We start from the raw sequence: 15,134 nt of genomic DNA, 5'->3' as shown, positions 1-15,134 counted from the left end.
CTAAAAACCCTGTAGTTTGGTCACTTATTTTGAGCAATAAAAAAAAAAATTAAATAAAAAAATGGGGAAAGAACATTGCTGGATATAAAATAGGTTAAAGAGTTCACAATGAACTGGCAGGAAGTGTGAATGGCGAGAGCTTCTGTGACGTCATCACATTTTAAAGCGTTCATAATGAACTGACAGGAAGTTTGAATGGCGAGAGCTTCTGTGATGTCATCACATTGGCTGGTGGTAAAAATCCTCTGTTCTCACCATCCAATGTTTACAATGAAATGTATGACGTCACAATGGCCAACTAGACCGATGAGCTGTTTTTTTATTTTTTTTATTTTTTACAAAAACAGATCTAGTCTCTCTACAGTCAGCAGGAAACAGATTTGGCAGTCAACCTGTCTACCTGTTCTCAATTATGGTGATACTATTTATAAAAGAGCAGCTGCCTCAAACCCGTTCACAGGGTTGGTTAAAAACCTCTACGGGATCGGTGTCCCTATACCGGGACGGTTGTGCTAACGTGCGCTAATTTGATTAGCATAACTATTGTAAGTAACGGCAAACTTTGCAGGACATAGACATGTCTTATATGGGCAGAAAGCTTAAATTCTTGCTAATCTTACTGCACTGTTCAATTTACAGTAGCTATTATAGAGGAAAAATACCATATGCTATTGTTTGAGGAGAATGCATAACAACAACAAAAATTTAGCACAGCCAGAGATAAAATGTAGCATAGTTTTATTTGATACATTAAATTGTTATTGTTCTATTTAAATATAGGAACTGGGTTCTCCAGGTTGAACCCCTGCTGTCTCTGGCTCCACACCCAACCTGCCCGGCCATCTAGATGTGTGAAAGTTAATGTATAAGTTAATGATCCATCATTCCTGGGAGTATCAAGAATATGCATATCCTTGCTTCAGGTCCTGAGCTACAGGCAGTTAGATTTGGGTATGTCATTTTAGGTGAAAATTGGAGGGGAAAAAAAGAGGATTTATTAACTTTATAGAGACTCCTTTGGTGTCTAGAGATTTAAGTTGATCAGCCTTTCGTTTCCTTGCGCCTTGTGTGTGGAATGATCTACAATGCAGGAATTAGTGCCTTCAGGGCCTTTCAGACAGTTGTTATGAGACCTTGTTGCCGAATATGTTTGTTTTGGTTTTCGTATATTGTTGTGTACAATAACATGTATTTTAACGTGCATACGAATGTGTAGTTGAATGTGTTTATTGTGTATTCATGTGTATATGAATGGGTAGTTTAATGTGTATTGTGGTGCTATTACAGGCCTCATCTGGAAAAGAGACCTCGGTCTCAGTATTGACTCCCTGTCAAAATAAAGGTCAGATTAATACACTCTCCAGCACATTAGGTGGTGGTGGTATTCAAGTTGAGTTCATTTGTGAACTTCCAATACACTCATAGAAGTAAAAGAAGATGAAGATAGCCCTAAATGGTGCTGTCCATGACCATGTTGTCACAGAAGATGCCATTGCAAGGAAAGGTGTGAATTTCAATAGCTATTGAGTTAGCTTAAGTATCCTCACTTCACCTTTATTTCACGTTACTCTCCTCTCCCTCAACTTCTCTCTCTCCTCCCTCCTCCTCCTCCTCTTGGACAATCACATGGAAAGCACAGGCAGGCTTCGCTCCAATGGATATTCTCTCATGCCTTTTTAGACTTCTTAGCTGAGTGAATCTCTCTCCACACTGAGTGCAGTGGTAAGGCTTCTCTCCACTGTGTGATCTCTGATGATTCTTTAGGTCTCCCGCAAAACGGAAATTATTTCCGCACAGTGAGCAGTGGTAAGGTTTCTCACCTGTATGAATTCTCTGATGTTCTTTAAGGCTTCCTGAATGATTGAAACTCTTCCCACATGTGGTGCAGTGGTAAGGCTTCTCTCCACTATGTACTCTTTCATGTCTCTTAAGGTTTACTTTCTCACTGAAACCCCTCCCACATTGGGAGCAGTGGAAAGGTTTCTCTCCAGTGTGTACTCTTTGATGATTTTTTAGATTACTTGAGGAACGGAAACTCTTCTCACATTGAGGGCAGGGGTAACGACCACGACCAAGTAGTCTTGATATATCTGGGTCAACTACACCACTATTGTCCTCCTCTTCCTCAACATCTCTCTTTTCCTCCACATTGATTTCCCTCTCACTCTCCTCCTCCTGGAGAAATACATTGAACGCACAGACAGGCGTCTCTCCAATATGTATCCTCTGATGACTTTTAAGAATTCTTAGCTGAGTGAATCCCTTACCACACAGAGAGCATTGGTAAGGCTTCTCTCCACTGTGTGATCTCTGATGATTCTTTAGGTCTCCTGCGAAACGAAAATTCTTCCCGCACAGAGAGCAGTGGTAAGGCTTCTCCCCTGTATGTATTCTCTGATGTTTCTTAAGGTTTCCTGGCTGACTGAAACTCTTCCAACAAAGAGAGCAGTGGTACGGCTTCTCCCCTGTATGTACTCTTTGATGTTCCTTAAGGCTTCCAGAATGATTGAAGCTCTTCCCACATTGGGTGCAGTGGTAAGGCTTCTCTCCACTATGTACCCTCTCGTGTCTCGTGAGGTTGACTTTTTCACTGAAACTCTTCCCACATGTGGCACAGTGGAAAGGTTTCTCCCCAGTATGTACTCTCTCATGATTTTTTAGATTACCTGAAGAACTGAAACTCTTTCCACATTGAGGACAGGGGTAACTCCCACGACCAGGAAGTCTTGATGTACCTAGGTTAATTACACCACTATTTTCTTCCTCTTCCTCAACTTCTCTCTTTTCCTTCTCATCGATTTCCTTCTCATCCTCCTCCTCTTTGACAATCAAATTTAAAGCACAGGCAGGCTTCTCTCCAATGTGTATTCGCTGATGACTTTTTAGGTTTCCTGGCTGATTGAAACTCTTCCCACAAAGAGAGCAGTGGTACGGCTTCTCTTCGCTGTGGGATCTCTGATGAGTCTTCAGGTCTCCTGCCCGACTGAAACTCTTCCCGCAAAGAGAGCAATGGTAAGGTTTCTCCCCTGTATGTATTCGCAGATGTTGCTTAAGGCTTCCTGAATGATTGAAGTTCTTCCCACATGTGGTACAGTGGTAAGGCTTCTCTCCACTATGTACTCTCTCATGTCTCTTGAGGTTTACTTTCTCACTGAAACTCTTCCCACATGTTGAGCAGTCAAAAGGTTTCTCTCCAGTGTGCACTCTTTGATGATTCTTTAGGTTAGTTGAGGAACTGAAACTCTTCTCACATTGAGGACAGGGGTAACTCCCACGGCCAGGTAGTATTGATGCTGTGGAACTGGGCTTGTTGACTGAGTCTGGGTTGGGGCTCTCTCCTGTAAGAATATGAACAGATATAGGATAAGAAACAGAAACAAACAGAAACAAAGTATTTCAGTTTAATAATGCAGGATTCAGTCATTATAATTAACAGAGTATTGAAATAAATACTTTGCAATGGGCTTGTTGCATCACACATATAAAAAACTTACAATGTGATTTTCGGGATTTTTTTTCTCATTTCGTCTGTCATAGTTGAAGTGTACCTATGATGAAAATTACAGGCCTCTCTCATCTTTTTAAGTGGGAGAACTTGCACAATTGGTGGCTGACTAAATACTTTTTTGCCCCACTGTATAACACAATTGTCAAATTACAATGCATTGCACATTGGTCTGTAGACATTTTTGTTTTGGCATTCGCCTTCCCTCTTACACATACAGAAGCCTGAGGGTTTATACTACAAACCAGAATCAATGAGTTAGCCTGCTAACTTGCCTAAATATTCTGAATTAATATTTTATTCAACACCCAAAAACATATGTAAGTTTACATTTCTTAATGAACCAGGAAATCAATGGTTATTTTGGGTTGTTTACCTCTGAACCAAAGAGGATGTTAGCCTGAATTTACCTGAGTCAACAGAGTTCCTGTCCTCCTCTCTCTCTTCCTCCTCCCCCTCATTGATTTCTCTCTCCTCGCTCTCCTCCTTGACAATCACATTGAATTCCACTGTTTGACTGCAGTTATCCAGCATCACTGACAGCATCTCTGGACCCAGCTGTGAGCTTCTCTGGGCTGGAACACCACAACCAGAACCCGATTCAGACATGGTAGGCTAGAGGTGGATCTAAAAGACGAGACCAAAAGAGTTCAGGGTGATTTTCACAAACCTTGATCGTGGTATAGCTCTAGAAAAGACAAACATCTAAGCTAGCTATCCACACATCCTGTCCAGCAGGAATCCCCCTCCCCCCCCCCCCCAAAAAAAAGAAGCACTTTCTTGTGTTAGAATAAGGGACAATTCCAAGGTAACAGAGTGATGCTGAGTTAAACCTAAAAAAAAAAAAAGTTTCCTTTTTCTCTCCAATTTCGTGGCATCTCAATTGGTAGTTACAGTCTTGTCCCATTGCTGCAAATCCCGTATGGACTCGGGAGAGGCGAAGGTTGAGAGCCGTGCGTCCTCCGAAACACGACCCAGCCAAGCCACACTGCTTCTTGACACAATGCCCGCTTAACCCGGAAGTCAGCCGCACCAATGTGTCAGAGGAAACACCGTACACCTGGCTACCGTGTCAGCGTGCATACGCCCAGCCCGCCACAGGAGTCGCTGGAGCGGGATGGGACAAGGAAATCTCAGCTTTTCAAACCTTCTCCTAACCCGGACGATGCTGGGTCGCCCAGTCATGACCAGCTGTGACAGAGCCTGGGATCGAACCCGTGTCTGTAGTGACACTGCGATGCAGGGCCTTAGACTGCTGCGCCACTCGGGAGTTCCCCGCAAATTGAATTTAACAAACAATTGGTCCCCCCCCAAAATGTGAATTTCAAAATCCCGATGTGGCCCTTGAGCCAAACAGTTTGCCCACCCCTTCTATAGACTCTAGTGAGTAGGCTCGACCCTGGCTTTATAGACACAGATATTTATGTCCAATATGACAAACAAGTGGATTAAAGCTGATTGGTCACTCTTTAAGGGACGCAAAATGAGCAGCGACGATCCTGGGGGTGTAAACTCAGTGGACTTGGAGACTAGAAGTGTTCCTGGGGGTGTAAACTCAGTGGACTTGGAGACTAGAAGTGTTCCTGGGGGTGTTGGAGACTAGAAGTGTTCCTGTGGGTGTAAACTCAGTGGACTTGGAGACTAGAAGTGTTCCTGGGGGTGTAAACTCAGTGGACTTGGAGACTAGAAGTGTTCCTGGGGGTGTAAACTCAGTGGACTTGGAAACTAGAAGTGTTCCTGGGGGTGTAAACTCAGTGGACTTGGAGACTAGAAGTGTTCCTGGGGGTGTAAACTCTGTGGACTTGGAGACTAGAAGTGTTCCTGGGTAGAATGGACCTTTTACTGCAGCACAACGTACACCAGATAAGAGTACACACAAACAACATTGTTGTTTGCTTGAAAAAAAATAAACAAATAATATCTTATAGATATACTTTGAGAGTCTACATACTAGCATTCCCCATACAGTGGGGGCTGGCAGCCTTAGCTCACTATTTGAGAGACAGAGATACTAACGAATACCCACCAATAAACGTCATTCTGGAGCTCAATGTGTTTTGACCAAACTATTATAGGTTTGATAATGATTTATAGGTTTGATACCTCCAAATGAATGGAACATCGATGGGCTCCACATTCGCTCAGAGCTCAGTGCTAAACTTTGTGGGTTGTTTTGAAGAACGTATTGTGAACAAGGAAAATCAAAAATCTATTTTTGAATAAAGTCCTGAATGAGTGGTATTGATATATTGATGAATTTATTTGCATATGTGTTGGGGGGGGGGGGGGGGGGGGGGGGAGAAGAGCTGTCAGATTTTATGGCATTACTCAATGACATTGACCCCAATCTCAAATTCACTATTGAATGGGACACTAAATGTGTTCATTACCTCGATATGTGGATTGAGAAATCAAATGGAACTCTGTTTACAACTTACAACAAAGAAACGGACAGAAATACTCTATTACAAGGGTGACAGCATCCACCCTGAGACATTATGAAGAGGACTTCCAAGAAGCCGTTTTTCAGAGTATATGCCACTCCACAGAGTACTATCTAGAAAAAGCAGCGAAGATGGGCAATAGGGTTCTAAGAGGCTACTCTCCACACATTTTTGAAAAATGACAGCCTACTGGGGAACAGTGGGTTAACTGCCTTGTTCAGGGACAGAACAACAGATTTTTTACTTGTCGGCTCGGGGATTTGATCTTGCAACCTTCCGGTTACAAGTCCAACACTCTAACCACTAGGCTACCCTGCCGTGTGGATGAAGATCTTAATGTGGCATTGGAGAAAATACGAGATGAACTGCTACAAAAAAAAGACCCACTAGAGTTAAAGAACCCTCTGTAATGTTCACCGCCACATACACTTTGAACTCGCACAAAGTCGGAGATGCTGTCAAGAAAACACTGGCATGTTTTATTCCACGGACCTAGCTTTTGCCAGCTGAATTTAAGAATCCACCACGTATTGTATCGAGGAAAGGTCGCAATTTACGCAATAAATTGGTCCATGCCAACTGCCAGCCACAAAATTAAAATCAGCCAGCCTCTTTTACGCCCTCTTCCAAATGGGAGCTATTAATGCACAGGTTGAACACAGTGCAACAATATGATGAAGTGTGAATGTTTCTGGCACCCACACACAGGAAAACGGTTCCAAATAAATGACATCATTACGTGTTCCACCACTCATGTTATCTACATTATTAAATGTCCATGTGGGCTGTGTGATGTTGGTAAAACCTCTCGTTCTCTCAAAATAGAGTATCTGTGGATACAAAAATTCATATCGGGAGTAAGGACAGGGATAATCCAGTCGCAGAACATTTTAATTACCTAAAACATGACATTTCTACCTTTTAGATTTTGTGAGAGAAAGTCTAGATAATCAGACAGGGGAGGTGATATAAATAATACTCTTAGTAAAAGAGAATGTTTTTGGTATTTTCATCCTCCAGACATGATTTCCTCAAGGTCTTAATGATGAAACGCGTGACGTTGTAAATGTCAACATGAATTATGCCCCTATTTCAGGTGACTCTGGTGTTTTTCCTTGCACTGGACCCAATGATCTTTTGAAAACTTGCTCGGTAGGTCAAATGTCCTCATTGTGGTTTTTTGCAGACGTGTTTAACACGTTTTATGTATTGTTATATTTGGTAGCACTGATTTGTTTTACCCTCGACTCCATTCGATGGAATGTCTACATAAGGGTGCACTTTTTTTTTAGCTCACAAAAGCTCAGACCAAGGCCTCGAGGCCCGCACGTAAAGCTTCGACGAAGGCCTCGAGACCCGTACGTAAAGCTCCGACGAAGGCCTCGAGACCCGTACGTAAAGCTCCGACGAAGGCCTCGAGACCCGTACGTAAAGCTCAGACGAAGGCCTCGAGACCCGTACGTAAAGCTCAGACGAAGGCCTCGAGGCCCGTACGTAAAGCTCAGACGAAGGCCTCAAAGCCCGTACGTAAAGCTCAGACGAAGGCCTCAAAGTCCGTACGTAAAGCTCCGACGAAGGCCTCGAGACCCGTACGTAAAGCTCAGACGAAGGCCTCAAAGCCCGTATGTAAAGCTCAGACGAAGGCCTCAAAGCCCGTACGTAAAGCTCAGACGAAGGCCTCAAAGCCCGTACGTAAAGCTCAGACGAAGGCCTCAAAGCCCGTACGTAAAGCTCAGACGAAGGCCTCAAAGCCCGTACGTAAAGCTCAGACGAAGGCCTCAAAGCCCGTACGTAAAGCTCAGACGAAGGCCTCAAAGCCCGTACGTAAAGCTCAGACGAAGGCCTCGAGACCCGTACGTAAAGCTCAGACGAAGGCCTCAAAGCCCGTACGTAAAGCTTATTAAAGAGCAGTGATACTATCAATAGCAGTGTGCGGGTTTCTTCTTTTTTCTCATTTTATTCAACTGTTACCAGGCACCTGCAAATAAAGATAGCTCAGTGCCTTTTGAACTATGATAACAACTATAAAATATATAGATAATTCTGCACATTTTCGCACTAATTATTCCTAAACAAAGTACGGTCGTGACCAAAAGTTGAGAATGACAAATATTACTTTCCACAATGTTTGCTGCTTCAGTGTCTTTAGATATTGTTGTCAGATGTTACTATGGAATACTGAAGTATAATTACAAGCATTTCATAAGTGTCAAAGGCTTTTATTGACAATTACATGAAGTTGATGCAAAGAGTCAATATTTGCAGTGTTGACCCTTCTTTTTCAAGACCTCTGCAATCTAACCCTGGCATGCTGTCAATTAACTTCTGGGCCACATCCTGACTGATGGCAGCTTATTCTTGCATAATCGATGCTTGGAGTTTGTCAGAATTTGTGGGGTTTTGTTTGTCCACCCACCTCTTGAGGATTGACCACAAATTCTCAATGGGATTAAGGTCTGGGGAGTTTCCTGGCCATGGACCCAAAATATTGATGTTTTGTTCCCCGGGCCACTTAGTTGAGCCACTTACTTATCACTTTTGCCTTATGGCAAGGTGCTCCATCATGCTGGAAAAGGCATTGTTCGTCACCAAACTGTTCCTGGATGGTTGGGAGAAGTTGCTGGTACCATTCTTTATTCATGGCTGTGTTCTTAGGCAAAATTGTGAGTGAGCCCACTCCCTTGGCTCAGAAGCAACCCCACACATGAATGGTCTCAGGATGCTTTACTGTTGACACAGGACTGATTCTTCAATATCAGTCTGTCCCTGATGTTTCTCCTGGAGAGAAGTGGCTTCTTTGCTGCCCTTCTTGACACCATACCATCCTCCAAAAGTCTTTGAATCACTGTGCGTGCAGATACACTCACACCGGCCTGCTGCCATTCCTGAGCAAGCTCTGTACTGGTTGTGCCCCGATCCCGCAGTTGAATCAACTTTAGGAGACGGTCCTGGCGCTTGCTGGACTTTCTTGTACGCCCTGAAGCCTTCTTCACAACAATTTAACCGCTCTCTTGAGTTCTTGATGATCCGATAAATGGTTGATTTAGGTGCAATCTTACTGGCAGCAATATCCTTGCCTGTGAAGCACTTTTTGTGCAAAGCAATGATGATGGCACGTGTTTCCTTGCAGGTAACCATGGTTGACAGAGGAAGAACAATGATTCCAAGCACCACCCTTCTTTTGAAGCTTCCAGTCTGTTATTCGAACTCAATCAGCATGACAGAGTGATCTCAAGCCTTGTCCTCGTCAACACTCACACCTGTGTTTACTTCTTATGTCTTAGATCCTGCTAACGGGATCGATATGACAACAGCCAGTGAAAGTGCCAAATTCAAAACAACAGAAATCTCATAATTAAAATTCCTCAAACATAGAAGTATTTTACACCATTTTAAAATATAATCTTGTTGTTAATCCCACCAGTGTCCGATTTCAAAAAGGCTTTACGACGAAAGCACACCAAACGATTATGTTAGGTCTGCACCTAGTCACAAAAAAACACAGCCATAGAGAGGAGTCACAAAAAGCAGAAATAGAGATAAAATTAATCACTAACCTTTGATTATCTACAAATATTTATATTCATGAAATCACAAGTGCAATATTGGAAAACACACCTTAGCCTCTTCTTAATCCACCTGTCGTGTCAGATTTTGAAATTATGCTTTACGGCGAAAGCAATCCAAGCGTTTGTGTAAATTTATCGATCTCACGACAAAACATTAAGTACACTTAGCATCAGGTATCTTGGTCACGAAAATCAGAAAAGCAATCAAATTAATTGTTTACTTTTGATGATCTTCTGATGTTTTCACTCACGAGACTCCCAGTTACACAACAAATGTTCCTTTTGTTCCATAAAGATTATTTTTATATCCAAAATACCTCAGTTTATTTGTTCAGAAATCCACAGGAAAGAGCGGTCACGACAACGCAGACGAAAATTCCAAATATTTTCCATAATGTCCACAGAAACACGTCAAACGTTTTTTATAATCAATCCTCAGGTTGTTTTTAAAATATATAATCGATAATATATCAACCGCAAATGTCTTTCACAGTAGGAGAGGGAAAAGCAATACCTATCCAAACTCTGTTGCGCGAGCAAAACTCATGTGACCACTTGACGCGATGTTATCGTTCTGGCTCATTTTTCAAAATAAAAGCCTGAAACTATGTCTGAAGACTGTTGACACCTTGAGGAAGCGATAGGATAAGGAATCTGGTTCATATCACTTTAAATCCAGCAAAGGGAGGCTATGGAACATGGAGTTTTCAAAATAGAAGCCACTTCCTGTTTTGATTTTCCTCAGGGTTTCGCCTGCAATATCAGTTCTGTTATACTCACAGTTATACTCACAGACAATATTTTTTTATATGCATATATTAGCAACTGAGACTGAGGAGCTGGCCGTTTACAATGAGCACCTTTTCATCCAAGCTACTCAATACTGCCCCTGCAGCCATAAAAAGTTAATGCAACCGCTGTGTCAGAGTTCAAAAAGGCTTTACCCAAAAAAAGTCACACACTGCAATAATCTGAGTACAGCGCTCAGACAACAAAACAAGTCATACAGATATCCGCCATGTTGTGGAGTCAACAGAAGTCAGAAATAGCATTATAAATATTCACTTACCTTTGATGATCTTCATCAGAATGCACTCCCAGGAATCCCAGTTCCCAGTTGATTTGTTCAATAAAGTCCATCATTTATGTCCAAATACCTCCTTTTGTTAACGCGTTCAGCCCAGTAATCCAAATTCATGAGGCGCGAGCAGACAAAGTCAAAAAATTCCGTTACAGTCCGTAGAAACATGTCAAACAATGTATAGAATCAATCTTAAGGATGTTTTTATCATAAATCTGCAATAATGTTCCAACAGGAGAATTCCTTTGTCTGTAGAAATGCAATGGAACGCAAGCTAACTCACGTGAATGCGCGTGGTCAGCTCATGGCACTCTGGCAGACCTCCACAGTAGAAGCATCAAACAAGGTTCTAAAGACTGTTGACATCTAGTGGAAGCCTTAGGAAGTGCAATATGACCCCCATAGACACTATATATTCGATAGGCAATGACTTGAAAAACTCCAAACCTCACATTTCCCACTTCCTGGTTGGATTTTTTTTCAGGTTTTTGCCTGCCATATGAGTTCTATTATACTCACAGACATCATTCAAACAGTTTTAGAAACTTCAGCGTGTTTTCTATCCAAATCTACTAATAATATGCATATATTAGGAACTTGGCATGAGTAGCAGGCAGTTTACTCTGGGCACCTTATTCATCAAAGCTACTCAATACTGCCCACAGCCATAAGAAGTTAACGAAAGAATCACTGACAGGATGTCAGCTGGTCCTTTTGTGGCAGGGCTGAAATGCAATGGAAATGTTTTTTGGGGATTCAGTTCATTTGCATGGCAAAGAGAGACTTCGTAATTAATCTGATCACGTTTCATAACATTCTGGAGTATATGCAAATTGCCATCATACCAACTGAGTCAGCAGATTTTGTGAAAATTTATATTTGTGTCATTCTCAAAACGTTTGGCCACGACTGTATACACAGATAGGAAGAGATGCCCAACTTGGCTGCAAATCTGTGTCCCTCCAGCAGGTGGCGTTTTTTCGTTGTTTTGCCCACCAAGCAAGGAGTTTTTGTATGGAGGTCAATGAGAGTCTCTCTCAATGAGAGTCGAATTTGGTCAACAACAAAAAAGCAATGGCTTATTTGCTACACAAGGTTTATTTGATCGAATAGAGTTTTCGTAATGTTTAAGTAGTTTTCGAGTGCACTGATATAACTAGGACACTATTTTGGAGTCGAGATGGCTATGCATATTCATGGCATGAGGCTAGTAGCATAAATAAAATCAAATGTTATTGGTCACACATGCACATGGTCAGCAGATGTTATTACGAGTGTAGCAAAATTCTTATGCTTCTAGTTCCGAAAGTGCAGCAATATCTAACAAGTAATCTAACAATTCCACAACAACTACCTAATACACACAAATCTAAGTAAAGAGATGGAATATATACATATAAATATACGGATGAGCAATGACCGAGCGGCATAGGCAAGATGCAATAGATGGTATAAAATACAGTATATACATATGAGATGAGTAAATGCAAGATCTGTAAACACTATTAAAGTGGCATTATTAAAGTGACATAGCATCTCGAATCCATTGAATACAGGCGGTTGACGTCAACAACCCTCATCAAATATTCAAAAACGGATTACAATAATGAGATGTATCCACCAATTCAAAGAAAGGATAGGGGAGGAGCTAGACAGCCCACCGTGCCGCTTTGTGGACAACCACTCCCATTACTAGAGCGGAGAGACATGCATCATCTCAGTATATACATAATGTTTGAATGAAAAAATAAATAAGAAATACCCACATTATTTCCTTTTTAGGATCCTGATTATCCACCCCACAGTGGGTGGCGGAATGCACATCCGATTGTTGAGAACGCCATTATACCATAGAAGAAGAAGATCTGTGACCCCGAAATACTTAGTTACTTTTCCCCGCTTCACAGCTGCATTATTTTTTGATGGAAACCCGAATTTTGCTTCTTATGACGACATTCCTTATTAATTTGCTTGAAAAAGTCATGGGAAAGGGACCATGCATTGATCATCACAATATGTATATTGTAATGAAACAGGATGGGAGCAGGACTCGAACCCTCGACCTTCTAGCCCCGAAGTCCAGCGCGCTATCGACTGTGCCGCAAAAGCATTCTCAAGCGCGTTTATAAACACAGGGTCGTTACAATATTTATATTTTTGAGAACTTTTACTTCACTACATTTCTAAAGAAAAGTATGTACTATTTACTCCATACAGTTTCCCTGACACCCAAAAGTACTCATTACATGTTGAATGCTTAGCAGGACATGAAAATGGTCCATTTCCACACACTTATCAAGAGCACGTCCCTGGTCATCCCTCCTACCTAAATCTGGCGGATTCACTAAACACAAATGCTTCGTTTTTAAATTATGTCTGAGTGTTGGGGTGTGTCCCTAGCATTACATTTACTTTTGATACTTAAGTATATTTAAAACCAAATACTTTTAGACGTTTACTCAAGTAGTATTTTACTGGGTGACTTTTATTTGAGTCATTTTCTATTAAGATATCTTTACTTTTACTCAAGTATGACAACCACTTTTTTTTCCATCACTGCGTCGAATTTATCGAACGTGCATGCGTAGGTGTATACGTGGACGGCTTGGCAGAAATTGTAGCTGAAGGTTGAATTTTTGTTGCCCAAATATCCAGATGATGCTGCGTACCATTTTGCGCAACGACACTGTAGGTTTGTTCAAGGGATTAACTGTTTGCATAAACCGGTAGCCGGGAAGTCATAATTTTGCGAGCTATCTACCTAGATAGCTAAACTATATATGTTGTATAACCAACCTATCTGTGGCTAAACAATGAGCAGCCGGTTAGCCTATTCCTTGGTACAGTCATTTTACTCACGATGAGTAGACAGCTGGCTAACTATGAAATGAAATGGTCACTTCAACAGTGACCCTGAAATAAAGTTAGTATGTTAGCTAGCTACACAAACGGGTTTTGACGGGAGATGTTGCTAACTGGCTAACAGCTAACTAGCTGGGGGAACAACAAAACCAGGCCGCTGAAACCAGTGCGGTTTCATCCTGGAATGCGTTGGTTTACAGACCGTGTTACAAGCATAATTAAAACAAATAATAATCATTAGCAATAGGTTACCTGGAACTGATTTCCTGTTTGGCTGAAAATAATTGGAAATGGTGAGGTCTCGTAGAGCAGCGGAAACAATGTATCCACTTTCCGAGTGAGTTTGGTCTGGATTATGAGATGCGGCAGGAAATGTTCGTGAGCGTCGTATCAGCGTAGTGTTTGTACATGTTTTGTTAGCCTCTTTGACAGACAGAAGTCAGGCCAAACAAATGCACATATTATTTTATAAAATAAATTACAATGACGGCATCCCCTAAACTGCCTGACAGATTTGTACCTTTTCGACTCAGGGATTCGAACCAGCCACCTTCCGGTTACTAGTCTAACGCTCTAACCACTAGGCTACCTGTCGCCCGAAAACAACAAAAACAAGACAGCTTTTATTACATTATATTTCTATCAGCAGTGTGATGTTATATTATTACAACAGTCAGTGTACAGCATCTGTTATCCTTCATTATCACCATGTTACTATACTGACTTGTCATCGATAAAGACAATCTACCAACATAATACATTTTCAGTGAAGAAGAGGAGCCACACAGACAGTTGGAACTGTTTGTATTTATAATTCAGTTGAAGGATAGGTGACAACATTTTACAGTTTACAAGCAGATCATGACATAACAACACACTCATATTGTTGACTTTGGATGCCAATTAGAGGTCTTCATATACCCGAGACCCGGGCCCATTCTGGTCTGAAATTCTAACTTGTCCCTCGGGTCAGGGTGGGTCCTGTTTGATTGTCATCGGATCTCGGGTCTATGTAACTACAGCTGATAGATCCGAATGGACCAAAGGCTCTGCATAGTCTATATTTATTTTACGCTAATACGGTGAAATGATTGATTTATAGAAGGTCTAGCCAACATACACTAAACAAAAATATAAACGCAACTTGTAAAGTGTTGGTCCCATGATTCCTGAGCTGGAATAAAAGATCCCAGAAATGTTCCATAAGCACTAAAAGCTTATTTCTCTCAAAATGTTGTGCACAAATTTGTTTACATCCCTGTTAGTGAGCATTTATCTTTTGCCAAGATAGTCCATCTACCTGACAGGTGTGGAATATCAAGAATCAGATTAAACAGCATGATCATTACAGAGGTGAAACTTGTGCTGTGGACAATAAAAGGCCACTGTTTTGAGGTAGCGTGCAATTGGCATGATGACTGCAGGAATGTCCACCAGAGCTGTTGCCAGAGAAACAAATGCTAATTTCTATACCATAAGACGCCAATGTCGTTTTAGAGAATTTGGCAGTATGTCCAAACAGACTCACAACCGCTGACCATGTGTATGGTTTTCTGATGTCAATGTTGTGGTGTTAGTATGTTAGCATTGGGGTTATGGTACGGGCAGGCATAAACTACAGACAATGAACAAAATTGCATTTTATAGATGGCAATTTGAATGCTCAGAGATAC

General features: G+C 41.5%; 1 protein-coding gene across 1 annotated transcript; it reads right to left on the bottom strand.

Annotated features, from left to right (window-relative positions):
• Positions 1 to 1,368: 1,368 nt before the first annotated feature.
• Positions 1,369 to 13,746, bottom strand: LOC139370072 (zinc finger protein 271-like). Its single transcript, XM_071109386.1, has 3 exons — positions 13,714 to 13,746; positions 3,916 to 4,132; positions 1,369 to 3,338 (listed from the first exon to the last, which is right to left on the bottom strand). Exons 2-3 carry the CDS (start codon positions 4,112 to 4,114, stop codon positions 1,555 to 1,557), a joined length of 1,983 nt encoding a protein of 660 aa, XP_070965487.1. The 5' UTR covers positions 4,115 to 4,132; positions 13,714 to 13,746; the 3' UTR covers positions 1,369 to 1,554.
• Positions 13,747 to 15,134: the final 1,388 nt, after the last annotated feature.

Source organism: Oncorhynchus clarkii, chromosome 17 (genome assembly GCF_045791955.1).
Source record: "Oncorhynchus clarkii lewisi isolate Uvic-CL-2024 chromosome 17, UVic_Ocla_1.0, whole genome shotgun sequence".
Taxonomy (NCBI): Eukaryota; Metazoa; Chordata; class Actinopteri; order Salmoniformes; family Salmonidae; genus Oncorhynchus; species Oncorhynchus clarkii.
The sequence above is the reverse complement of the archived record's forward strand: the minus strand, read 5'-3'. Positions and strand labels throughout refer to the sequence as shown.